We start from the raw sequence: 27163 nt of genomic DNA on the forward strand, positions 1-27163 counted from the left end.
TTCTGTTTGTCCAACGTATTTAATTGTAAGAGCTAAAGGTGAGCTGTTGATAAGACCAAACCCTGGCTATTTCAAAGGTATCTGGAGCTTCCTCCTCACTTCTGCTGGTGGCAAAGCTTCTGGATGTCGTCAGCCAGCCCCAGGCAATGCATGATCCGCTTCTTCTCAGCAGCCAGGTCCTCTGCAGAGACCTGGCCCAAGAGCTTCTGAACAAATATATCCTGATCTTTCAGGAAAATGTTCTTACTGACTCCTACATTTGGTAATTCCTCCAAGGACCCAGATTTGAATTGGAAGTTTAAATATCTGTTTCTTTTTAAGCCGGGTCCTCTCTCTTCAATCCATGACAACAGACTGCAAAGACAAAAAAAAAAAGTTCCTCATGTTAAAAATCACACTGGACAGAGCTGGAGAGATGGTAAGTCCATGCAGTGCTTGTCGTACAAGCATGAGGACCAGAGTTGAGATCCCATACAAAAGCTGGACTGGTCTGGTGGCCCGCTTGTACTTCCAGAGCTCAGGAGGCAAGACAGGACCCCAGGAAAGCTGGCTATCCAGACTCATGGAGTTTGCAAGGTCTGGATTCAGTGAAAGACCTGCCTCAGTAAATAAAGTAGAGACTGGTCAAGGGTATTTTCTAGTCTTACTATAGCCAAGCGTTTTATTTCGTCATGTCATCTATTTGCCGTTAGGACAGCGATACCCTCCCCTCCTGCTGACAGCAAAGCACCTCTACACCTACTTCACTTCCTTGACGTGACTCACGACTTTCTCCAAAACATTCCTCTACCTGTGTTTCATCTATCTGTCTATCTATCTATCATCTATCTATCTATCTATCTATCTATCTATCTATCTATCTATCATCTATCTATCTTCTATCTATCATCTATCTATCATCTATCTATCTATCTATCATCTATCTATCTATCTTCTATCTATCTATCTATCATCTATCTATCTATCATCTATCTATCTATCTATCTATCTATCTATCTATCTATCTATCTATCTATCTATCTATGCTATCTGATCATAGAAAACACAAAACTCTGCCTAGATGACTGTAATTTCAAGCAAATTTGTCACTGAATATCAGAAGGTAACAAAAAGCTGATCAAACTTCATCCAAAAAGACCCCATGCATACTTTGCAAAGTTCACAGGACAAGCTTGGTGTATTGGTAAGTCTAGCCAAAGTATGAAATTCTTGAGTTTGAAGTGTGCTATGCAGTCTATACAGTAAATTGAAGGCCAGCTTGGACTTCATATTCACTGTTTTTTACTTTAATTCTGGATAAAATAAATTTGATTTATTCCAGTTTTATTTACTTAAGACAACTTCAGCCGGGCGGTGGTGGTGTACACCTTTAATCCCAGCACTTGGGAGGCAGAGGCAGGCGGATTTCTGAGTTCGAGGCCAGCCTGGTCTACAGAGTGAGTTCCAGGACGGCCAGGGCTACACAGAGAAACCCTGTCTCATAAAACAAAAAAACAAAAAAAAAAAACAAAAACAACAAAACAAAAAGACAACTTCAGATATCCTTCCAAATAACAGGGTGTTGCAGTTTGAGGCAATGTAGATTACCAATATGTTTCTTGCACCTCAATTTTCTCATAACTAAAAACATTCAATGGCAGTAACAGCAGATGCTTGTGTGCATGCTATTACTCAGGGGCTGAGACAGAAGGGATGCTTGAGCCGAGGAGTTTGGGATTAGCTTGGACAACACAGTGACATCCTAGCTCTGTGATAAATAGAAAAATAAGTAAATAATAAGGTTTAAACTCATAACTTACATAACTTAATTACTTGTAACTTGGTTTATTTCTGTAAGCCATTATTTATGTGATGGCAACTGTACTTACATTTTCCCTTCATATCTCAGAGGGTACAAAGGATGAAAGGCAACATGAACAGTAGTTCTCCTGACAGGAGCAGGCACCCGTCTGGGGTCTGAATGCCTGGCAATGATGGTCTTTCAGGTCCTCTTCAGAGTTACCCTTACGGATGCCTGAGGATGTTAAGAAATCTTTCTCTTACTGCTCCTCACAACTCACCCCTTGTTCTGGGTCTCAAGCTGCACGGTCATTTTCATATACTTCTCTTCCTTTTGCTCTTCCAAGGTAGCAGAAAGAAGAGAAAGCTCCCCAAAGAGGGAGACCAGCCAGGTCAGGCGAGAAATGCCACTGAATGCAGGGAAGCCAAATTTCTCTTCTTCCAGTGGGCTAGCTGCAAGATATCACAAATGCTAAGAGAGTTAGGAAAAGAAGCTGTCTCACAAACATTGTACCCAGGGAAGCGGGGGAAATGGGCCCCCTGAGTGATCCAAGAAAAGGACATTCTGCTCACGGCACATGTGTGTACGGTGATCAATAAAAGGATGGAAAGCAAGGTGGGTAAATGGAAAATGTTTCTTTTCTTTTTTAAAAAATAGTATTTTAATTAAATTTTTGAAATTTTTCTTTTTTTATTCAATATTGTTAGTAAAATAAGGCAAACAAGCAACAGGAGTCAATATAACCAGAGAGAATGAAAAAGTTTGTTGTTTTGTCTTTGTTTCAGAGAGGGAGAGGGGGACAAAGGAGGAGAGGGGGAGAGGGAGGGAAAGGAAAGGGAGAGGGAGAGAGAGTTGGGTAGATTTGGTGAGAGGAGCTGGAGAAGTTAGGGGAAAGAACATGATCAAAATACACTGCATAAATTTTTTCTAAGAAAAAAAATTTTTTTAAAGTAGGAGAGCTGTCTGTATGTACACCTGCGTGCCAGAAGAGGGCACAAGATCTCTTTATAGATAGTCTTAAGTCACCACGTGGCTCTGGAAGAGCAGCCAGTGTTCTTAACCACTCAGTTATCCCTCCAGCTTGAAAAAAATGTTTTAAAAATGTTTTAGATTTCTATTTCTAATATACTGAATCCAAATATGTATGCATATGAAAACATTAATATATACATACTTATATTTTCTTTTTTTAAAAAGTATTTATTTATTTTATGTGAGTATACTGTAGCTGTCTTCAAAGACACCAGAAGAGGGCATCAGATCCCATTACAGGTGGTTGTGAGCCACCATGTGGTTGCTGGGACTCGAACTCAGGATTTCTGGAAGAGCAGTCGGTGCTCCCACTCCTGACCCATCTATCCAGCCCTTACATTTTCAGTAAGTGATTTAAAGACATCTGGTAAATGGAAGAACTATATGTTTTAGCCTTTGAGATTCAGATTCTTGTAAGTCTTGTTCGGGATAGCAGGAGGAGGATATCACCATGACAACCAGAAGTGTAAAGAAAATATGAATGAGTTTAGTCTAATTCCATAGCAAGAACACTGGTCTTATGTGAAATATTTTCAAGAAAGCACACTCCACATGGAAACCTGCAGGATAATTCTGTGTGGTTATCACACCATTTGCCTCTCCCCTTCCAATCTTAAACATACCCTAAGTTTGAAGGACTTCTACCTGTGACATTGTAACCAAATCCATCTTCTGCCTTTGGCATTCACACTTAAAATGCTGAGCATGTTCTAAAAGCAATGGACAGTTCAGTAGACCACCGAGAACTAAGTGTCCACGGGCTCCCTCTTCGTTGGCCTTCAAGTACCACACAATGAAATTCCAGCCCGGCTCTGCCCCACGTGGGTGACCTTGTCCAGCTACTTGCCTTTCTGGGGTGGTGTCTTTACCCATGTCACAAGGATAATGATAACAAGGGTGTCAAAGGCAAAGAAAAGTTTCCTTTTAAGACAGCACACACCACCTTCTCGAAGTTTCTAGCTCATGTTAATAGTTATAACATTATATATAACTCTGACATAATTTTCAAGACAGAAGACAGTTTTACCCTTAGTAATGCCCTTCCACACAGAAGGGTCTCCTGTAATAAAAGCCCTGGTGTAGGGAGGTACACTTGAGTGGGGACCAGAGAGGAGTCAATCCGCGGTGACCCTACAATCTAGCTATCTACCTACAGTTAATACTTAAAGAATGACTGACATAAAAATCCAGATTACACATGAGGAATGACTGTAATTTGGTGGTGGAGAGAGTAAATGTTCTGTTTGTTCTGTGTAAGATGTATGAAAACATTCTCCTCTTCAAACAGCTACTTCCCAATCCTTTCTGAAAAGTTTTCACCTACAGTATTCTATAGAAAAATAACCTCCAACTAAGTTGCTTCATCTCATTTCTGCAGTGGTAAGGACAGAGCCCAGAGCCTGCCTCTGTGCTAGGCCAGCCCTCTAACCTGAAAGCCCTTCCACCCCTAGTTCAAATATCACCAAGAAAAACTGTGCCTGTAAGATCAGGACAGAAACATCCTTGAGATTTCTGACTCACTTTTTCTTCTTAAGATTGGAAATTTTATTACATTTTTTATTTATTTACATTCCAAATGTTGCACCCCTTCCCGGTCCCCTCTCTCTAAGGTCTTCACCCCATCCCCTCTCCCCTTTGCTTCTGAAAGGGTCAACTTTTAAGTCAGGTTATAGCAAATGATTCAATCACATTAAGGAAAGACAAAAAGAGTGATGGTTAATCTTCCCTGTCAGCCTGGTTAGAGTTGGGATTACCAAGAGTCACACTTTTGGGTGTGTCTTTAAGGGAGTTAAGAGAGCTTTTACCAGAGGAAGAACCATCATGAATGTGGTTCAGCCAACAATGGGCTGAAGTCCTGGACTGAATAAAAAGTGGAAAATAGAAAAGTGAGCTAAGTACCAGCACTCTGGTCACTCGGCTTCTTGACTGAGGAGACAACATAAACATCCTGCCACAGGGTCTGTTCCTTCAGTGGTGGACTGTATTATCCCCCTCCACAGTGCTAGAGGAACACTTCCTGAAGGTGCTGTGACAGGTGTTTTGTCCTAACTAGAAAAGTTATTCATATAGATGTTTTTATTGTTCTTGTATGAAATTCTATAAATTAAAAAAATAACACTTATTAAAAAATGGTCAGTGAACTCTGCCTTAAATCTAATCTCCTTACGCCTGGCGGTGGTGGCACATGCCTTTAATCCCAGCACTTGGGAGGCAGAGGCAGGCGGATTTCTGAGTTCGAGCCCAGCCTGGTCTACAGAGTGAGTTCCAGGACAGCCAGGGCTACACAGAGAAACCCTGTCTCGAAAAGACCAAAAAAAAAAAAAAAAATCTAATCTCTTTTTAAAAATTTTCCCTCCATTTTTATTTTATGCATATGTGTGTTTTGCTGGTATGTCTCTGTGCACCACATAAAGATAGTGTCAGATCACCTGGGACTGGAGTTCTACAGTTGTAATCCACTAGTGGATTCTGGGAATCAAACCCAAGCTAGGGAGTAGTGCTCTCAACCTCTGAGCCATCTCTCCAGACCCTTTAATCTAGTCTCTTTGTGGCATAAACTACATGTACAGTTATGCTGAGGCACTCCAGTCTATGTGCCTTTCCTAATCTGCATGACTTTCTTCAATGGCTTCTTGTTTTTTCCCTTCAATATCGTATTGACTTTTCCCATTTTGAAAAACTGAAATGATACTGCAGAAGCAGTGTAAGGTCAAGAACCCAGCTCACCTCTGCCCACTAAGACTGCCCAGGTAGCAGCTCTAATCTGGATGGTTTCTGCTGCCAGCAATGTTAGTAAAGAAGATGTGTAGTCCAGGGGCCTCCCCTGTGGCAGCAGCCCTGCCTCACACTGACCTGTGAAGTGAAGAGAGCCTTTCAGCAGCTCTTTTCCTGCCACTTCTCTTCTCAGGAATGCGAATTCTTCTATTAAAAGTTCAATGTGCTCCTCATGCAGGACTCTCCCTGTTGTGAAAACATAGAATAAAAGGTGGCCATTACCCGGTGTGTACAGCTGGCTCTGTGCTCGGAGGTTATGCTATTCTTCCTCTGGAACAAGATACAGTATCCGGAGCACACATGAGGACCACACCACTCTACCTCACACGCCACGCCTGACATTAATGTGCATAGCTTCCAACATCTCTCAATCCTTGTGAATACTTACTTCTCTGGTTAATAGGGGGTATCTGTGGGACGAATAGAGGCGCTTGTGCTCATAGATAAGAGGAACCAAGAATGTTGTCTGCCCAGAATGCTGGGAGCAGACATGGTTAACAGCCCGGTGACCTTGTGTCCAGACCCTTATCATGAATTTGTCAATCTATAGCATCTATCTTTATGGAAAGTGTCACATGTAGTCAATCTGTAGAACCTATCTTTATGGAAGATGTCACATGTACTTTTATAAAGAGTCCTGATATAGACCCATTTTAAGCCTTATTGTATACATGAGATTGAGTTAATTATCACTAGGAAAAATTTCACTAAATTGTACTGTTTAAATGTGCCTAAAATCAACTACTCGCTCAAGGTCACCAAAAAACAAACCAAAAACAGCTCTTCAGTTATGTTGGGCTGAACCACTTTCTCCCCTTCCGTGAATTATTACTCTGCTGGCCATGGCGGTCACAGAGACCGCTGCAGATATCGTAGTGAACGTGGTATCTTTTGGAGTTTTTAATTAGCATTTCTTTAGGAACTGGTGACGTTTTATTTGTTTGCCACTTTGGAAAATGAGAATTTCCACAAAGTGCCCCTTTTTTTTTGTTTTTTGTTTTTTTGTTTTTTCGAGACAGGGTTTCTCTGTGTAGCCCTGGCTGTCCTGGAACTCACTCTGTAGACCAGGCTGGCCTCGAACTCTCGAACTCAGAAATCCGCCTGCCTCTGCCTCCCAAGTGCTGGGATTAAAGGCATGCACCACCACCGCCTGGCCAAGTGCCCTTTTTTGAGTCAAGTTATTTGGTTAGTTTTTCAGTGGTAGAATCCTGTAAATATTCTGAATGTTAAAATTTTCTCAATGATGTCATTTGCCTTCCATGGCAAAGGCTGCCCTTTTAACAATATTCAATCTTTTCTTTGAAGTATCAAGTCTTTTACATCTGTCCTTTTACTTTTTAATCTCTTTACTTTTCTTGTGCTTTTAATATTGCATAAAAATGCTGCCATATAAAATGAAAGAGAAATTTCTTTCAATAAATGATACTTGAAAAAGTAGATAATCGGGCCAGGTAGTGGTGGCGCACGCCTTTAATCTCAGCATTTAGGAGGCAGAGGCAGGTGGATTTCTGAGTTCAAGGACAGCCTGGTCTACAGAGTGAGTTCCAGGACAGCCAGGGCTATACAGCTACACAGAGAAACCCTGTCTCAAAAAAAAAAAAAAAAAAAAAAACAAAAAAACTTAGCAAGAGTTTAAGATTCCATCACAGTAGGAGGCATGACAGTAGGCAGCAATCATAGCAGCAGGCAGCATGCATGGCATAGGCAGCAGTCATGGACGCAGCAGGTGAGATGCATGGCAGCAAAGCAGAAGCTGAGCAAGCACATTTAAAAAAATATAAAAAAATATTATTTATTTCATTTATATGAATATACTGTAGCTGTCTTCAGACACACCAGAAGAGGGCATCAGATCTCATTACAGATGGTTGTGAGCCACCATGTGGTTGCTGGGAACTGAACTCAGGACCCCTGGAAGAGCAGTCAGTGTTCTTAACCTCTGAGCCATCTCTCCAACTTGCAAGCACATTTTTAACCAAAAACATGAAGTAGAAAGGGGGTCATGGAGAACTGGAAAAGGACAAGAAGAAGGCTATATAATCCCAAACTTCCAGACTTATCTCTTAAACCTCTCCAAACAGTGCCACTAACTGGAAACCAAGTATTGAAATTGGAGCCTATTTCTTATTCAAGTCACTATAACTGGAGTAGACAAAGATTCCTTAGGTAAGACACAAAAATACAGACTACAAAAGCCAAACAACACACATGATGTGATAGCAAACTAACACGTATAACAATTAACAGAATAAAATACCACATACGAAATAAATTAAAATACTTGCAAAATACAGATTCAGTATGGCATACTATCATATATATATATATATATATATATATATATATATATATATATATATATGTATATATACACACACACACATCATTATCATTAACAGGAATAGTGGTAATAACAATAAAAATTTAAAATAGGCAACATGCCTAGAAATTTCTCTAAAGAAGACATACAAATGGCCAGAAACTACAGGAAAAAAATGTTCAACATATATCATTAAATAAATGGAAATATAACACACAAATGAAATGTCACCTCATTCCATTTCGAATGGCAATTATAAAAATAAGGCCAAAAGGATGCTGGCAAGGATGTGAGCTGAAGGAAAGGTGACCCCTACATATTGCTAGCATGGCTCCTAACTTACTGCCACTATGGAAAACATCGTGCAAGTTCCTCACAGGGTTCAGAATAGATCTAACATGACATACCAATTCCTTTACTGCTTGTGTAAACCACAGACAATGGGTTGTCAAGGAGACACCTGCACACACACCCCCGCCCCCACATTCATCTCAGCACTATCTCAAAGGGTCAATATACAGACTCAGAACAAATAAACTGCAGGGCCTGCCCACAACAGAACACTGTTCTTCCACAGTGAAACTGAGGTTCTGCAATTCCCACCAGTGTGAGAAGCCCAGAGAGAATTATTTTAAGTGAAACTGAAATGATCCGGGTGTGGAAAGAAAAATGGCGATGCCATTCACCATGTGGATGTAAGAAGCCGATCTTCTAGAAGGTGGGGGAGGGAGACAGGAGAAGCCAGTCACTGAATAGATTTAAAAGAAGGGACAACCGGTGCATTAGTCTAATCTGATGAGTCCCTTGAACTGAGCCGTTCCCAGCTTCCAGGCCTCAGTCCCACGTCCTGTCTATCAGTCCAGTCTGGCTAGTCCAGTAGTCCTAGCCTATCCATGCCATGTCCAACCTGGCCTAGTCTAGGTCACACATTTTGTGCTCTGATCTGGAAAGTTCCCTGAATCCTAGCCTGCCTGCCTGCTCTCTCCATAATCCCCAGTTCTAAACCAGGTCACACAACTGTGCACCAACTCAGCCTGGTGAGTCCTTGGAACCTAACCTGCCTGCACCAGATCCAGCCTACAGGCCTAGCTTTGGTGGCATAGACTATCTGCCAGCATAGCTACCCTGTTTAGCAGTCAAGATCCTGGCCTGTCCATGCTCTCCTCACTCCCAGGCAGAGCTTGGGTAGCACATCTTGCACACCAGGACAAACAGATCTAGCCAATATGTACTATTTGATTGCTTTCTTGGCAATGCTTTCTTGCTTACCACTGAATTGAAAGCATCCCATTCCTTCCATCCAAAACCAACACTGAATCTGAAGGATTAACCAACTCCTCATACCTGATATAAAATCAACTGGACTTGGGCAATAACAAAAAAAAAAAATGCTTTCATTCACTAGAGGTAGCCTTGAATCTCATACTAGACACACAGTCAAGAGAAGTCCACACGCTCAGGTCTCACTGGAAAAACAAGAATCTGAAAGGCTAAGACAGTATGTCCTCCCCTGAAATGTCAGCAGTTCTACAGAAGTTTTCTCTGGTGAGAATTACTTAAATGAATCCCAGGACACTGAGTTAATTTTTTTTTACCTTTATTTTTAGGTGTATGGGTGTTTTGAGCGCATGTATGTATGTATGTACCACATGTGTGGAGGTCATAAGAGGATATCAAACACCCTGCAACTGGATTTACAGATGGTTATACAGGTGCTGGGAATCAAACCTGGGTCCTATGAAGAGCAACCATTTCTCTTGACTGCTGAGGATCTCTCCAGTCACAGGACACGGATTAAAAAGAACAAACAAACTTACACAATTGATAGAGTTTAAAGAAGACATAAGCAGGGGCTGGAGCTATGGCTCAATGGTTAAGAGCACTGGCTGCTCTTCCAGAGGATCTGGGTTCAATTCCCACCCACATAGCAGCTTGCAACTATCTAGACATAAGTTTATTTCTAGGGAGTCTGACACCCCCACACAGACGTACATTCAGGCAAACACCAACACATATAAAATAAAAATAAATAAAAAAGAAGATTTAAGCAAACAGCTCAATAAACTTGAAGAGCCTAGCATTAAACACCTGAGTGACGGACAAGGAAACACAAACATACACAAAAATAAGGCTGAACAAAATGACAAGAACAACCAGGGACTTGAAAATGGGGTTCAGTAAAGAGACAGATACTGAAGAGAACTCAAGCTAAAATGAAGACAGAACTGAAAAACGTAAGACCCAATTTAAAAACTCAGGGTAAAACAGAAGATAGATTATCAGGACTTTGGGCCTCTCCAAACTACTCTTAGTCCTGCTACATAGAGAACAAGAAACTCTGACACCAAATGGATACAACTGCTTGACTCTGGACTTCCAACCTCCAGCAGTCTAAGGTACGAGCTACATAAGCCTCTTTTTATCATAGATTACCAACCTCAGCACACAAAGACCTCTAATCCCTACACTTTTTATGAGAACTAAACATACAGTGTGTTTAAGAGTTGCCTAGCGCCGGGCGGTGGTGGCACATGCCTTTAATCCCAGTACTTGGGAGGCAGAGGCAGGCGGATTTCTGAGTCCGAGGCCAGCCTGGTCTACAGAGTGAGTTCCAGGACAGCCAGGGCTGCACAGAGAAACCCTGTCTCGAAAACAAAAAACAAAAAACAAAAAACAAAAAAACAAAAACAAACAAAAAAAAGAGTTGCCTAACATATAGTGAACTTTTAATAAATACTTATTAGTGTAACAAGAAAACTATATAGTATACATACATATAAGACAACCAATTATATTGATTTGGAAATTTTTCCATTAGTAAGTTGTTGCAGGATATTTGATCACACTGTGAACCCTGAGATTGTGTTATTTACTGGAAAAGCCTATTTCTAGTTGTGGTATGGCTTAGCCTTAACACATACCTTTAATCCAAGATCTTTCTGCTTGAATACTATCAACAGGATTAAATAAAGTCAACCATTGGTCAAGAGGAGGAACAAGCAACCAGTTGACAGGAAGTGAACATAGGATTATTAAGAAAAAAACATAGAGAGTAAGGGGAAGTCAGGAGGATGCACAGAGAGACACACAGGAAGTAGAAGAGAGAGACATTCAGTTTGAAGGAGCTTTTTGGAGAGAGGGGATTCATTCTGGGATGTGAGCTGAGAAGGAAGGTCAGCTGGGTGCTTTCTCTACCTTTCTGAGCAAGTAGGCTTTCAACTCAGCATCTGGCTTCATTGGTAAAATCCAATGATTAAGATTATGTTAAAAAAAAAAAAGACCAATAGTTGGTATCTGAGGTACAACTAAAATATCAACACCATGACACTATGACATGTGGAAACCAATCCACTGTTTCATTAGAACAAAGCCAAGAGTCCACAAACTCCTCCGCATTTATTCTCATCCAGACACCTCCTTATGTGTCTGGGTGATACAGCCTGGGGCAGGAGGGAGATGGGAACTCAGTACCAAAGCAGATGCATATAAGGCAACTTATTGGAAAGGCAAAGTGATGGCACCTTAGAAGCTTAGGAGGCAGAGACATGGCACCAGGTCTGTGTTCGAGTCAGAGAGTACATCACCTTTCTGTGCAGCCAGTTCCCACAGCTCCTGGGCCGCTGCAAATGACAGTGTCATGGGGTATTCCACGAGAACATGCTTGCCAGCCTGAAGAAACTGCCTTTGAAAGCAAACGCACAGGCAAAGGACACTTCAAATAAACACTCAAATGCTCTGTAGAGACACAAGTCTGCACACGCACAAGAACTGTGTGAGAGTGCAACAGACAGTCAAGAGCCAGTGCCCTTGCAAAATAAAGAAATACATGATCTACACCAAACTTGTCCGGTTATAAGATCATTTCTCTATCCAGCAATATGCAGACTCTTATCTTTTTTTTTTTTTTTGGTTTTTTGGACAGGGTTTCTCTGTATAGCCCTGGTGGTTGTCCTGGAACTCACTCTGTAGACCAGGCTGGCCTCAAACTCAGAAATTCACCTGCCTCTGCCTCCTAAGTGCTGGGATTAAAGGTGTGTGCCACCACTGCCCGGCACTCTAGTTTTCTTTCTTCCTTCCTTCCTTCCTTTCTTTCTTTCTTTCTTTCTTTCTTTCTTTCTTTCTTTCTTTCTTTCTTTCTTTCAAGATTTATTTATTTTATTTATATGAGTACACTGTAGCTGTCATCAGACACAGCAGAAGAGGGCATCTAATCCCATTACAGATGGTTGTGTGTCACCATGTGGTTGCTTGGGAATTGAACTCAGGACCTCTGGAAGACCAGTCAGTGCTCTTAACCACTGAGCCATCTCTCCAGCCCCCTCTAGTTTTCTTTCTATTACTGGGATAAATGCTATGATCAAAAGCAACTTTGGGAGGAAAGGGCTTATTTCACAGGATCTCACTGTGAAGCTCTGGCTGTCTTGGAATTCACTAGAAAGATCAGGCTGGCCTGGAACTCACAGCTCTGCTTGCTTCTGCCTTCTGAGTGCTGGGATTAAGGGCATGCATAAGCACATCTGGCTCCTGACAGTAATTTTTTTAAGTACAGTATAGTTCCTGACAGTAATTCTTTGTGAGTACACTGTCAATATCTTCAGACACACCAGAAGAGGGCATCAGATCCCATTACAGATGGTTGTGAGCTACATGTGATTGCTGGGAATTGACTTCAGGACCTCTGGAAGAGAAGTCAGTGCTCTTAACACCTGAGCCATCTCTCTAAGTCATCTCATCATCTGTCAGCCCTCCTGACAGTAATTTTTAAAGGCCACAGGACAACCAAAATTTTCTGTGTTGACCACTAAGTCCCATTTGTATAGTTTTAGCTTGCTCAGTCCTCTTCCCACAGGCAAGGCAAAGCCTATGTGCACCAAGAAACCTACCTTATATAGTCTTCGTGGCTGGAATTCTCACTGCAAATATAGGCAACATCAATCTCTTGGCTGCAGAGAGCATCTTCCAAAGAAATCTGCTGTACTTCATCAAGGCTTCCAAGTTCTCGTCTGTTTCAAAGTAGGCAAAGCCAAGGCTTATATTAAATGAACAGCACTCTTCTCCTCCCCTCCCAACAATGCCCAGGGATGAGCTTTTGGAAAGTAAGAAATTAATTTTCTCCTTTCTATTTCCTGGTATTTTCCAGAGGAAAGAAAGCAAGCAGCATTAGGCTGAATTCAGGAGACCTGGAATAGAAGCCAACATGGCCACCAATGCTCTGTGGAAACCAGAAGTCTTCCAAGTTACTTCTCTAAAATAAAAAGAACCATTGAGTTACAGTGAAAAAAATCCATACAGAAAAGTGCCATAAAAGCTGAAAGGGACTTGGAGCAGGGGTTCAGGGAGATGGGAAGTTGAGGGGAAATAGCAAGTAAAACAAAATTTGCTTAAAAAAACATCATAGTGGGACCTAACAATTTGCATATTAACTTTACATTTTTAATTAAAAAAGAAAAAAGAAAAGTTCAGGTCAATCACCAACCTGGAAAGAACACATAGTGTTAGACTCAAACACTCATTTTTAAATGTCAGTCTTGGGTTTTCCAGTTGTTAAGATTACAGAATCTTTCTACGTCTCTGTTTTCTTATCTTGAAGTGGAGTTGGTATAGTGCTGAGAATAGTATAAGGAATATAATGTACGAAGCCCCATCCGAAGCCCCATCCAGGATGACTGTTTTGAATGACAAAATGGCTAAGAGACACACCTAGACTTCCTTTGGGCCAAACATCCCATTCACTCACTGTGTGCATTCTGTAGTAAACACTGTGCTCATTTAATGTTCCATGGGAGGTCTGCACTGGACATCACTCCCTGGGCACGCAGCAGTAGGCCCCTGACTTTAGCTCCCAGGCCTCTCCAAACTAGAAGTTCTTGGGACCACTCTGCATGGTTCTCTGGAGATTCTGACTTTCCCTTACTCTGGGTCTAGAAAATGTCCATGCCCTGTGGTGTTACCACTCACTGTGATTCCCATGAGTCACAGAGCACAAACCAAGTGGGCCTTACCTGGACACAAATCCAATCAGGTTTAGGAATGCTGAAGAGTGTGGATCCTTCAAGTCCCTTATCCTCACAGAGCCAGCTCTGCCAACACCAACCACGACCACACCAAATTTCCTCTTTAGCTGAAATATCAAAGACCAATGTGGGATTTGAATACAGTCCAGTTATGTAATGGAGTACATCAAAACAGAGGACCAGGTCGGGTTCTGGCAAGCAAGGAAAGCTGGCAACCCCAGACAGAGTTGGGGTAAGGCTACCCTAGAAACCAGGTCCTCAGACATACACTGGTCCCAGAACCAGATGCAAAGCATATCGGGAAAGCGCTCTGCCCATTGCTCTGTGTTGAAGACCTTCCACCCATTTGGCTCTATCTACAACAACTTTTCCATAGACTTGAGGATCTTCTGCTATAAGGCACACCCAACCTGATATGGTACCTCCGCCCCAAACCCCAGGCTCTAGAGACAAGGATCCTAATCAGCTGGGTGTCATAAGAGGCTGACAGACCAGGGCACACAGGAAGACATCTCATTCTTCAGACTCAAGACTCAGGTTGTTTTAAGTCCTTACCACGGCTGAGTTCCTCTCCTCTGGTACCTTAGACAGTATCTTTAAATTACTGCTAGAGGAGAGATGTTAATAAATTATAGTGGAAAAAAGTGCATTTTAAAAGCTATATAACTACAACACATTACAACCCGCATACAAAAGTTACTGCCACGTTTATTAACCCAGTTCTGTTTATGTGCATATGTACGTAACAACGTAATTAATGAAAAAGAGACCATGAATTTGAGAGGCAGTGATGAAGGGATGTGGGAGAGGTTGGAGGGGGGAAACAATGCAATTATATTTTAATTAAAAAATAAATTGTAAAAAAATAAAAATAATTTGGATAAGAAAAAAACCAAACAAATGTGATTTTACTGTTACAGCCACAAGCCAAGTCTGGAACCCCATTCGTTATATGGTGTAAATCTTAATAACTAAGTCAAGGAAATAGATGGATTTCCAGCATGTAAGCCCATCTTAGGCTACAGTAAGTTTGGAGCCCAACTAGGACCTCCAACTAGGGTAAGCAACTGAATCATTACTGCGTGGTCTGCAGTGGAGAAGAAAGACATGCTCAGACAGATCTGCCTGATCACCACAGCTGTGGAGGCAGACGAGCTCCTGGCTGGTGGTTAGAGTGGGTGTCCCAGGAAGTCACAGGAAAACATCCAAGAAGTGGCCAGAGTAGAACACCGTATCGTGGAGAAATTTCCAGAAGAATATGCCCAACAGTAATTTAGCTTTTTGTGATTATAGCGAACATTCGAAATAATCAACATATATGAACCCTGCCCATTTCAGTCCACGCTCAACTGCTTGGACTAACTTAAGGGAGGTGGACATAGATAAGAGCCCAGGAGGTCCTCATACCTCCTCTATCTCCCGGAGCCGTGTGCACATCAGTAACCTAGAGGAAACAAGTTTATTTGTTTGGGCTAATGTTTCTAAACTCTGTGGGGTGGGGTGGGGTGGGGAGGGGCAGAGGCTATTTTAAGTGGGTGAAATCACTAATTAGTTGGCCTTGTTGTGTGGGTCTGGAGGGCAAGTCCACCATGCCAGGAGCACACAGCAGAGGAAGACCCCTCATTTCATGGCTAAGAACTGAAAGGGAGAGGGCGAGGCACAATAGTGACCCATAGCAGGCACAGATAAAACTCAAGGGAGATAATTTTTCCTCTATCACCCACAGCCATGAGCAAGTGGGTAGCTTAGGGGAAAGGTTTTTGAAAAATCTTGAGAGGGAAACTGCAGCAAAGGTATCCCTTAAAGCCCCTGCAGGAAACTCACCTCAGTATCCATCTTGTCCCTTTAGTCAGTGTCCGTGAAGATAGAGAGAGGTTCAGGATCTTGAGACATAAACTCTCTGTGGATACTGTTTTCACCCTTGGCTTTAGATGTCAACACAGCAAGAGGGAACTAGGAAGAGGGAACTGTTGTGTGATAGGCAGATAAGTGTGACACACAGACATCTACTCACCCCAAAAGGGAGCCCTGAGCACACCAAAGTACAACTGTACCAAAGTCCAATTCAGCAACCCAGCAAGAATTTAACTGAGTCACTTAAAACTCACTAACAGAAGTATGAGCAAGGCGTTAATTACAAGGCAGGGAGGTAATCAACAACACAGCCCAGCCTCCAGACACACACAGCTTGCAGTAGACCATGAGTCTAGCTAAGAATTTCTTTTTGCAGCGTGGCTGATCACAAACTATTTTCTCCTTTTTTTTTTTCACTGCTGGGTAGGGGCCCTCAAGAATATTTCAAAGTTCCTGTTTTCTCCCACATTGTTAACATTTTGTTTGCCTTGTGACCCTTTTTCTTCCCTCTTGGAGGAAATGTTGCAATTTGGAGAACATGCCTTAGAACAGGAACATCAACTGAGGTCCCTAGATCAGATTGCCTTGGCCATGTTGTAGGGCATTTTCTTCATTGCTAATTGCTATTGTCAGCCCACTGTGGGCAGTACCATCCCTATGCAGGTAGGCATAGGCTGTCTAAGAAAGGTAACTGCTAGGCCATGTGGTGCATGTCTTTAATCCCAGCACTCGGGAGGCAGAGGCAGATGATCTCTGAGTTCTAGGCTAGCCTGGTCTGTAGAGAAGCCAGGGCTATACAGTTAGACCCTGTTTTGAAAAAGCAAAACAAAAAAGAAAGGGGGAAAAAAGAAAAAAAGAAAAGGAAAAAGAAAAAGAAAAGCAACTGAGTAAGCCAGAGGAAGCAAGCCAGAAGAAGCAAGCTAGAAAACTGCCTTCCTCCAGTCTCTGCTACAGTTCCTGGCTCCAGGCTTCTGCCTCTGCATTTCTGACTTTACTTCTTTTGACTGTGAAGGGACTCTAGCTAGCCCATGTATAGCAAACACAGCTCTGACAAACCTTGGCCTTCTACCCCATTCCCTCTGCCTTGCTAAAAACTGTTAAGATTATATTCCTGAAGCTAGCCCACAAAGTCTATTTCCTTATATGGCCACTTCCTCCTCCTGAGACTGATTATCAAGGTCCAGCAATCAAAGTATTAAAGTCCAGCAATCAAAAGCCCCCTTTGACTCACCTAATTAACGTGCCCAATTGAAATTAAACACCTTTGTCTGATAGTGCCAGCACAATGCCTTTAATCCCAGCACTTGGGAGGCAGAGGCAGGCAGATATCTGTAAATGTGAGACCAGCCTGGTCTACAGAGTTCCAGGACAGCCAAAGCTATAGAGAAATCCTGTCTCAAAAAACAAAAACAAAATTTGAAACAAGCAAACAAAAACAAAACAACAACAACAAAAATTAAACACCTCATCCTAACACAGGGTTTCCCCTTTACCTTTATAAACCACCATTTTCCTGGGAGTCACATCTGTCTCTATTCAGAGGTAGTCTTTTGTTCCCCTCCGTTCCCTTCCTCTTCTCCTTGTCCTCTACCTCCTGTCTTTGTCTCTTATTCCCTGCCCTCTCTCTGGGGCAAATAAAGCTCCTTTGTGCTGAGAACTCAGTCTTGAGGTCCTGAGCTGTTACCAATCCTTACAGACTATAACATGTAAGCCAAATAAATTCTTTCCTTCTCCAAGCTGCTCTTGGTTAGTTTTATTACAACAGAAAAGCAGACTAGGAGCTATCATCAGTCTCTGTCCCCTAAGTGTCACCACCACTTTTACCCTCCAGGAATGGCACACAGGCTAATTGGTATCTTCTCTACAGCAGCTGATGGGCATCTTCCTTGGGATACCATCCCACCTACGCATCTTAGAGATGAACATTTCTAAATCTGCATGGTCCATGTACTGCTCTGGATAAGCAGACATGCCTCTATGGAAATGATGCAGTTCTGCAACTTCTAGCTCAGAGACCATGGCTTCTATCCAGCTTTCTTTTATAGAGAAAAGCAAAGCAAAGTGTTCCTCCCTCATAGCTGACTTCTTACGAACCTGAATTTTCTATATAAAAGAACTGTTAAGCAGCCTTTCTGGATATTACACATTAAAGCAAAAGGAAGAGCCAGACAAGCAGAGGAAGAAAGGTAAGAGAAATGGAAACAAAAAGGTGATGTAACAGCAGCACCAAACTTCAACAGACTTTTTGGCCAGCTTGGTAAATATGTATCCTGGGTTCCAGGTGCTGACGAAGAACTCCTAAGCAGAGGGGAGCGATGGGCTGATGTCTTCCACCAGGCATCTTAGATTGGGCACCAGGGATTGGGAGCCAGCCTTAGGGAAACACTAGGTGTTAGTATTCTGTCTAAACTCCACCTCCACAGTTATCTGGCAACAGCCAGGTATGCTCCTCCCCACAGTTACCTGGCAACAGCCAGGTAGGCGTGCCCACTATAAAAGGGGCTGCTTGCCTCCTCTTCTCTCTCTTACTCTCTTGCCTCTAGCTTCTCCTAGCCCTCCCTTCCCTTCTCGCTCTCTCCAAGTGGTCATGGCCAACCTCCACTTCTCTCTCCTCTCTCTCTCCTCTTTTTCCACCATCTTCTCTTGCTTCTCTCCCTACCTTTGCCCTCTGCCCTGAATAAACTCCCTCCTTTTTAGAACCGTTTGGTCTGGTGTTGTCTGTTCCAAGCTGCGCACCGAAGTCTATCACTAGGATTGTGAGGAGAATCCTGCAAAGATGAACTGGTTTTGTTTAGTTTAGACCCCAGAGGTACATTACTTTATGCCAGGACAGGTGGGTAACCACAGGTAACGAGAATGAGAATAAAGGCACCTCTTTCTCCTACTTCTGTGTATCCAAGAGGCTGAGATGGATGAAAGGGTGTTCTATGTCACTCTACCATTGCCCTGGCCCTGGGATGTCATCCTCTTGGGGTAAGTGTAGAATTATAAGTAACACTGCAACAATAAATCCGATAAAAACAGAGACTCTGGAGCTGGAGAAGTGCCTCAGCAGTTAAGAGCACTGACTGCATTCCCAGTCCCCACATGTGGCTAACAACTGCTGTAACTCCAGTTCCAAGGGGACCAATGTCCTCTTCTGGCAACCATGGTTCACAGACAAACATGAGGCAAAATACCTCTTCATACAAAGTAAAAGTAAATGAATAAATCTTAAAAACAAAAAGCTTTATTTGGGGCAGTCCTACGAATCCCTGGGAAGACTGCATGGCCATCTGGGTCAGTGCTAGGGACGTGTTTGTTTCTAGCAACTTCTTCCCATCTCCTCAGGACACATGTTGTCTACCCTTTGTGGTCTCAAGCAGGCTTTTCCTGTGTCCTAACATGTGGGGCAATAGGAACCATGCCACAGACAGAAGGACTGGTATGGTCGAGTAGATTTTTAAAACCCCAGTACATCTCACAGTTGAGATTGGTAGGTGTTTAAGTCAGCTCCCGACCAGGTTCCTGTTCTACAGCATGGTGACCACAACATCCCACTAAGAGGACTGTGACAATTGATCATGGAGCATAGAAACTCAGCGTCTTCCAAGTTAATGAGGTATCTAGGTAGGCCCTGAGTATTTAGTCAATGAACTTCCCTTCCTGGGAATCCCTTCCTATAAAAGGTATTTAATCTCTGGTTCACAATAAATAGGTTGCATGTATCCTCATCCACTATGAATAAACAGTTTGGACAAGCAAGGACTGTTTCCTACATCAAGGACCAATGTGGGGGGCAGGCCACTGTCATACAGAGCTGTGTTTAAGTCTCCCATACAAGTCCTTTCCACAGTCTTGGCACCCACCTTGAGCTATGCTGAATCTTCCCCCTCACCCTACCCCCCATCACAGGCACAGGCCCGAGGCTCCAGGCCCCATTCCCAACTCACTTCTCATGGTCCTCGGTAGCATCTAGGTACACAGGAGGATGGGAGCCCCCATTCTCAACTCTTCCCAGTTCCCAGCAGCATCTGGGAGCACAGGAGTTTGAGAACCACAACCTCTGTCCCAGCCCCCATCATTTCTCACCCAGAGAAACATGGGCTGACATCCTTCTTAGGCTGTGCCTTGCTTCCCGAGGGGCAGTAGGCATTAGCCCAATGCCCCTGCATTCACCTCCCTAAGCAGCGTTCAGGCACCCCAGCGGCAAAGGGAAACACAGACTCACAATAACACAGTGAAAAAGGGACGGTAAAGCAGAGACTTAAAAGACGAGGTATGAAAGAGGGAGCATAGGAAAGGGTTAGTGAAGCACTTGGAGGCTGAAATAGCAAAACATAAAGCTACAGAGGGGAAGGATAAAATGATGCATAAAGACAATAACGCTGAGAATGCTCCCCGCGAATGTTCAGCAGGTGCTCAGTATTGAACATCTGTCTAGACATACAAGACAGAATACTTCCATGTTTGATCTCTTACATAATCCTTGGAATAAAAAAAAATCTGACCAAATGTAAATCTTATTTTTGTAGGATCAGGTCTTCAATGTTTTAAGATCTCTTAAAAACTCAGATTTATCCTAGATTTTGTCAAATATTGGCAAGAAAGTGGGGAGGAGAAAGAAGTATGTGATGGGTTGAAGAGGGGGCTGTGTCAGCCATCTTTCTATCACTGTGACAAAATACCACACTGTGTATGTTGTCAAGCTACACAATGCCAGAGAACACAGTCTGAAACACCTCTGCTCAGGCTTCATACTGTCATTGTGTTTTAAGAACTATTCTTTATGAGAGAAGAATCTAGTTACAGTTTTTAAAAAAAGAATTACTCTTATGGAAATGCCATAGTTTCATTAGAAAAACAAAAGAGGCCAGGTAGTAGTAGTAGCACACTCCTTTAATCCCAGCTAGAGGCAGAGGTAAGTGCATCTCTGTGAGTTCAAGGCCAAGGCCAGCCTGGTTCACAGAATGAGTTCCAGGACAGCCAGGTCTACAAAGAGAAATGCTGTCTGAGACAGAGACAGAGACAGAGGAAGAGAAAGAGAGAGAGAGAGAATTTTCATATTTTCCTATAATTCCTTGGCATTAACCATCAAATTAATATAGCTTCAGATCATACCATGTTAAGATGTTTGATTTTAAAAACTGTTGTCTGGCAATTTGAACTTCGTGGCTAGTGCCTTTCATCTTAGCATTTGAGAGGCAAAGGTAGAGGCAGATGGATCTCTGAGAATTCGAGGCCAGCCTGGTCTACAAAGCAAGTTCCAGGACAGCCAGGACTACACAGAGAAACCCTACTTTGAAACATCAAAAAGAAAAAAAAATTGTTCAGTGAATTTTGTCTTGGGATCAGGACAGAATTCCCAATGTACCTTTGCAAACTGGTACTCTTTTTTTACTTTTTTTTTTTTTTTTTTCGAGACAGGGTTTCTCTGTGTAGCCCTGGCTGTCCTGGAACTCACTCTGTAGACCAGGCTGGCCTCGAACTCAGAAATCCACCTGTCTCTGCCTCCCAAGTGCACACTGGTACTCTCAGCATAGATGATTATAAAATCAAAATACCTAGCTAAAAGGTCACGTGCAGCTTGGACAGATCACAGCAGACTAGATGGTTCCACGAGGCGAGGTTTATTAAGAGAGTGGGAGAGCGGGAGGAGAGAGAGAAGAGTAGAGAGGGTAGAGGCCGGCCATGACCACGTGGAGAGAGGGAGAAGGGAAGGGGGGAGGGGAAACGGCAACCTGCAGGAGAGGAGAGGCCAAGCAGCCCCTTTTATAGTGGGCAGGGCTACCTGGCTGTTACCAGGTAACTGTGGGGAGGAGCATATCTGGGTGTTGCCAGATAACTATGGAGGTGGAGTTTAGACAGAATTCTAACACTAGCAACTCTAAAAAGCACTGAGGATGTTCTCTGTATCAAATTTCAGCAAAGTATGAAAAAATGTAAAATTAAACAAGTATATCCACCTCATCAGTAATAACTAATAGGGTTAATAAGGTAAAATTAGATGTATATCAAAGAATTATTCTGGTTTTTTTTTTTTTTTTTTTTTTGGTTTTTCGAGACAGGGTTTCTCTGTATAGCTCTGGCTGTCCTGGAACTCTGTAGACCAGGCTGGCCTCGAACTCAGAAATCTGCCTGCCTCTGCCTCCCAAGTGCTGGGATTAAAGGCGTGTGCCACCACCGCCCGGCCGAAATCTTTGAAAATCCATTCTTTGATAGTTTTCAGTGAATGATTTGTCGTTACATCTATTTTATATACCTGTAACATGGAGCAGTGCAAAACTGTCTCATGTGAAAAGGGCCACTGTTTGATTTTACCAATAAAGACTAGGGAGCCAGATGCTGGGGTATAAGCCTGCTAACTCAGAGAGGCAGAGAAAGCACCCAGCTGACCTTCCTCCTCAGCCCAGAAGCAATGCCCCTTCCTCACGCCTTCTCAAAAAAAAATCCCTTCAAACTGAATGTCCTTCCCTTCTACTTCCTGTGTCACTCTAGCGATCCTACTGACTCCCTCTTACTCAATGTTTTTTTTTTCTTAATAATTCTATGTTCACTTCCTGTTAACTGGTTGCTTGTTCCTCTTGTTGACCTATGGTTGACTTTGTTTAATCTTGTTTACAATATTTATGCAGAAAGCTCTTGGATTAAAGGTGTGTGTTAAGGCTGAGCCACACAAGCAGAAACAGGTTTTTGCAGTTAGTAACAATCTCTCAGGGTTCACAGTGTGATCAAATATCCTGAAACAGGCCAGACACTCTGCTCAGATGGCTCTTCTAGTGCTGACATGCTGTCTTGCAAATCTCTTGACTCAACTGCAAGTGTTTGGCTTGGTCTGGGTAACTGAGAGTTCTCAGTATCTCTTCTGATCCTAGGGGGACAGACAGGTATATGTAAACCAGGCTAAGGCTCAATTAGTCAAAGCCAAGAAGCTACTGGCCTCTGGGGCCTAAGTGTAAAAATATAAAATGGGCCTAAGGCCTTCACTCTTACCTCAGCCATGCAACTCCCCAGCAATAGCTACTCCTTCCCAGTCCTCCCTACCAGCCCCTCTCATCTGAGTCAGGGCTCATTTGTTCGTTCCATCTTCATTTCAAAGGGTCTACCTTCTTTCTACAGAGGAGTGGAAGGACAGAATCCTGTCATTTCCAGGTAAGTGAATGGAAAAGGAGATCCTCATGTTATTTCATGAGAAATAAGACTTAAATCTTTTCTATTCTATGTGTACTCTAGATTTAACTATACATACATCTATGAAATGAGGTAATATGCAGCTAGTTTTCCTGTGTAGAGCTCTTGGTGCTGCTTATGGAAATTTGGCAAGAATTTGACCTTGGGCTAGAACAAGGAAGTAGGCTCAGGAAAGAATTTGACTTCGGGCTAGGACAAGGAATAGGCTCACTTGATCACCTTGATAAGTCCCTGAATGCCACAGGACTATGTTTATTGCCTTGTTTGTTCCTTGACTGTTTTGAACTGACCTTATTCTTTGCACGTATTTAGAATGGTATAAAAGCAGACAAGGCAAAAATAAACCCGCTTCAGCATCAGCACTGGCTGCAGTCATGTTATATTGTCTGTCTTTTTGTTTTTAATCCTCACTCCCTCCCTGAAGACTCCATTGATTGACTGAGCTGGCTTGGTCATTACTTTTACCAAGTAATGGATATCTTATTATATATTTAAAATATATTGGGGGCTGGAGAGATGGCTCAGCAGTTAAGAGCACTGACTTCTCTTCCAGAGGTCCTGAGTTCAATACTCAGAAACCACATGGTGGTTCACAACCATCTGTAATGGGATCTGATGCCCTCTACTGGTGTGTCTGAAGACAGAGACAGTGTACTCATGAAATAAATAAATAAATCTTTAAAAAAAAGATATTTACTATAGCTTAAAATAGAAGAGCATATCCATATCTAAGAGCGCTAGTAACTGAAATTATTTTTTAAACATGCAACTCAATTCTAAAGCTAATTTGAATGACCCAGACATTCTGGGGTCCCAGCCATATTCCTATTATTTGTTTTATTTTGTGAGACAGGATTTCTCTGTGTAGCTCTAGCTGTCCTGGAACTCAGTTTATAGTTCAGGCTGGCCTCGAACCACAGAGATCAGCCTGCTCCTCCCTCTCACGTGCTGGGATTAAAGGTGTGCTCCACCATGCCTGGCTCCCCATCCATGATCTTAGGCTTGTTCCAGGTCATGATCCCACTTGCCTATGCTACAACTACTTGGTCTGGTAGTACAGGAAACCATGAGCCACTTGAACCAATTAGAACCTGCTGACCATACCTAACGATATTTCAAAAACAAGAGACCAAAAGAATTGAAACTTCTAAACAAGCAAAATACCTGTGGGTCTAACTTTGGTTTCTAACATTAAAAGTTATAATAATTACATTTTTTTAGAGATCTCCAGTTAAGGACTGGGGAGATTGCTCATCGGTTAAAGGACATGCTAACATCTCAAAACTTCAACATCTACAGGTAAAACATATTTTCTTTAATAACAACAGCAACACAAGCAACAGTACTGGACAGGTGGCTCAGCAGTAAGAGCACTTGCTGTTCTTGCATAGGATAAGAATTCAGTTCCCAGCACCCGTGTTAGGTGAATCACAGATGTCTGTAACTTCAACTTCAGAGGATTTGCCACCTTGTTTTGTTATCCTCAGGCATGTACATATATAAACACACACACACACACACACACACACGAACACACATACACACGTGCACAAATAATGTTTTTTAAAAATTTTATTTACACTGGTGTTCTGCCTCCATGTATATCTGTGTAAGGGTGTCATGTCCCCTGGAACTGGAATTACAGACAGTTGTAAACTGCCATGTGAGTGCTGAGATTTGAACCTGGGTCCTTTGTTAGAGCAGCCAGTTCTCTTATCTGCTGAGCCATCTCTCAGGCCTTAATATTATACTTTTTAAAAAAGCAAACAGCTACCACATGTTTGGCCTGTCTTTGAGAATCTCCACACTGCAGAGGCACAGAGACAATGGCTCCTTTGGCAATGGTGTTGAGCTAAAGAGTCACTGAACAACAGTGAAGAAAGGAAGACAGGTTGGATTACCTATGCCTCACCTGCACAGCTCTCCTAATGGCTCATCAACACATCTGCATTTGGCCACAGTTGCTACAGCCCTGAAGGAGGCATGGGAGGGCTCAGACTACCTCTGCCATACCCCAGCCTTGGTCTGAGTGCCCCTTACGCCTTTGGAACAGCGTGGAAACAGTAGTCCACTGATGTTCTCCCTCGGCTGCCACCCTTCAACTCACCGATTTCCTCAGCTCTGCCCATTTTTCTACAATGAAGGCCAACAACAATTCTTTTTGTTCCCTTGTTTTTGAGGTAGAATTTCACTTTGTAGCCCAGGGTGGCATGAAACATACTCTGTGTCCTAGGCTGACCTCAACACTCTCAGCAACTCTCCTGCCTCAATCTTGATTTATAACAAGACCTATGGAGTAAAATATAATAGCTATACAGATGTATGTAACTTATATATATCAAAATAGTAACAATAGTTATGTCTCTGAGTCATGTAAGTTTAAGAAAATTTTTTTCTTAGCTCTAAAAGTCCAAGTATAGTTAGCCACACATATTTCTTAGTTTTCTAGCTATCAGAAGCCCCTCGATAATACTTTGCCTACCATTTGACTTCAATATGTGCTATTCCGGAATGTAGAATGGAAGAAAAAGATGTGTATATTTATTAATATAATCTATCACAATACAAATGAGCTCTAGTATTCTAGTTCAATAAGAACCTTTAATCCCAGCACTTGGGAGGCAGAGGCAGGCGGATTTCTGAGTTCGAGGCCAGCCTGGTCTACAGAGTGAGTTCCAGGACAGCCAGGACTACACAGAGAAACCCTGTCTCGAAAAACCAAAAGAAAAAAGAAAAAAGAAAAAAAAAACACTTAAATTGTTCAATAAGAACAATTTTAAAAATTCTTGGAAGTAATATAGAAATTTTATTATGGGGGAGGGGTCTTTCCACTACAGTATTGTTTGTGTATTGTGAGTGCTAATATTTATAAAATTTTATGTTGAACATTCTGTGGTCTTATATAGCTATCCCACCAAACAAGCATTATCTTTACCCCCACTTGTAAAAATAAGAACACTGAGACAATAAGAGGTTAGTTAGCTAATATACCCCAAATTCAATAATAGTGTAAGATGGAAAACTGATATTATATAATGTTAAGTAGAAAAATATCTGGATCCAAAACTGCACAAGCATAATGGGTTTCTCTGTGTAGCCCTGGCTGTCCTGGAACTCAACTCTGTAGATTATTAGGCTGGCCTTAACTTAGAGACCTACCTGCCTCTGCCTCCCAAGTACTAGTATTAAAGAAGGCGCGTGCCACTGCTGGGCTTTTTTGTTTGTTTGTTTGTTTGTTTGAAGTAGGACCTAAACTCAGCCTTATTTCTGAGTTCTTCAGATAAGCATGCAATTTACAATTCAACACTTACACTATTTTGCAACATTCTTTTTCTTTCAGTTTTCAAAGAATAAAGTACAGTTAGGAGAGGTTATAAACGTCAGAGTTCAAAGTCCTCATTCTGGATAGGGCACTGTCAAATCGGGGGCTCAGTCCCGCAATCAGTGCACGATACACCTACCAGCCTCATCTACATAAGGCCCGAAACCATGAGCACTTTGAGATGGAGATTTAATTTCTTCAGTCTTTACTCAGGAACGCCCGCTTCCTAAGAGGAGTCCCTGGCTCGCCGCTGCCCGGCCTGCGAAGGGCTCGGCCGAGCGAAGCTGGAGGCCAGGGCGCTGTGGGGTCCCGATAGGTTGGCTCGGGGCCGGTCGGCCTTGGCCTCCCGCCTCAGGACGTCAGGACCACGCGCCCAGCCCACGCCCCTCCCGGTCGGAGCTCACCTCACCTTCAGTCCACCAGCGCCCGCTCCAGCAATCCCACAGCGCAGCAACCCCGCCGTTCCAAGTAGGCCAAGCGCTGCTGGGATTCGATTGGCTATCCAGCTGATGGGCGGGGTTTTGGCCGAGCAGGTCTGTGTGCCCAGCTGCCTACACGGCGGCCGAATGGGGAAAATTACTAGCTGTTGCGTTTTTGCACTATTTGGTGTGGTGTCGCTACTTTGTCAGCTCCCTTTGCACCATATGTAATTGGATCTTTTTTTCTGGTGGTGGGTATATTCGGGACCTTTTTTAGTTTCGCGCCTCAAACATAATTGATCTGTTACAAAAGCTTGTTTCTGTAAGGAGCAAAGATTCCAGAAAACCAGTGTTTGTGGTCTCTCCCTGGGAATGACGAAGGAATAGACGCACTGAGGGAGAATCAGAGTGCTCTGCGGGGAAAGTGTACGGAGGGTAAGGGAAAAAAAGTAAGAGAGGCATCTAAAGGACGCTTTG

General features: G+C 42.7%; 1 protein-coding gene across 5 annotated transcripts; it reads right to left on the minus strand.

Moving 5' to 3' along the window:
• Positions 1-26747, minus strand: Blvra (biliverdin reductase A). Of its 5 annotated transcripts, none has more exons than XM_028756067.1 (8): positions 26677-26747; positions 15746-15874; positions 13910-14028; positions 12791-12910; positions 11492-11589; positions 5666-5773; positions 2061-2232; positions 1-354 (listed from the first exon to the last, which is right to left on the minus strand). In XM_028756067.1, the coding sequence occupies exons 2-8, from the start codon at positions 15755-15757 to the stop codon at positions 96-98; spliced, it is 888 nt and encodes a 295-aa protein (XP_028611900.1). In that variant the 5' UTR covers positions 15758-15874; positions 26677-26747; the 3' UTR covers positions 1-95. The 5 variants fall into 5 exon arrangements, with proteins under 5 accessions (XP_028611900.1, XP_028611883.1, XP_028611874.1 ...); XM_028756050.1 differs by having other exon boundaries at positions 15746-15888; positions 26672-26745; XM_028756041.1 differs by having other exon boundaries at positions 15746-15888; positions 26677-26741.
• Positions 26748-27163: the final 416 nt, after the last annotated feature.

Source organism: Grammomys surdaster, unplaced genomic scaffold, assembly GCF_004785775.1.
Source record: "Grammomys surdaster isolate TR1022 unplaced genomic scaffold, NIH_TR_1.0 129, whole genome shotgun sequence".
NCBI lineage: Eukaryota > Metazoa > Chordata > Mammalia > Rodentia > Muridae > Grammomys > Grammomys surdaster.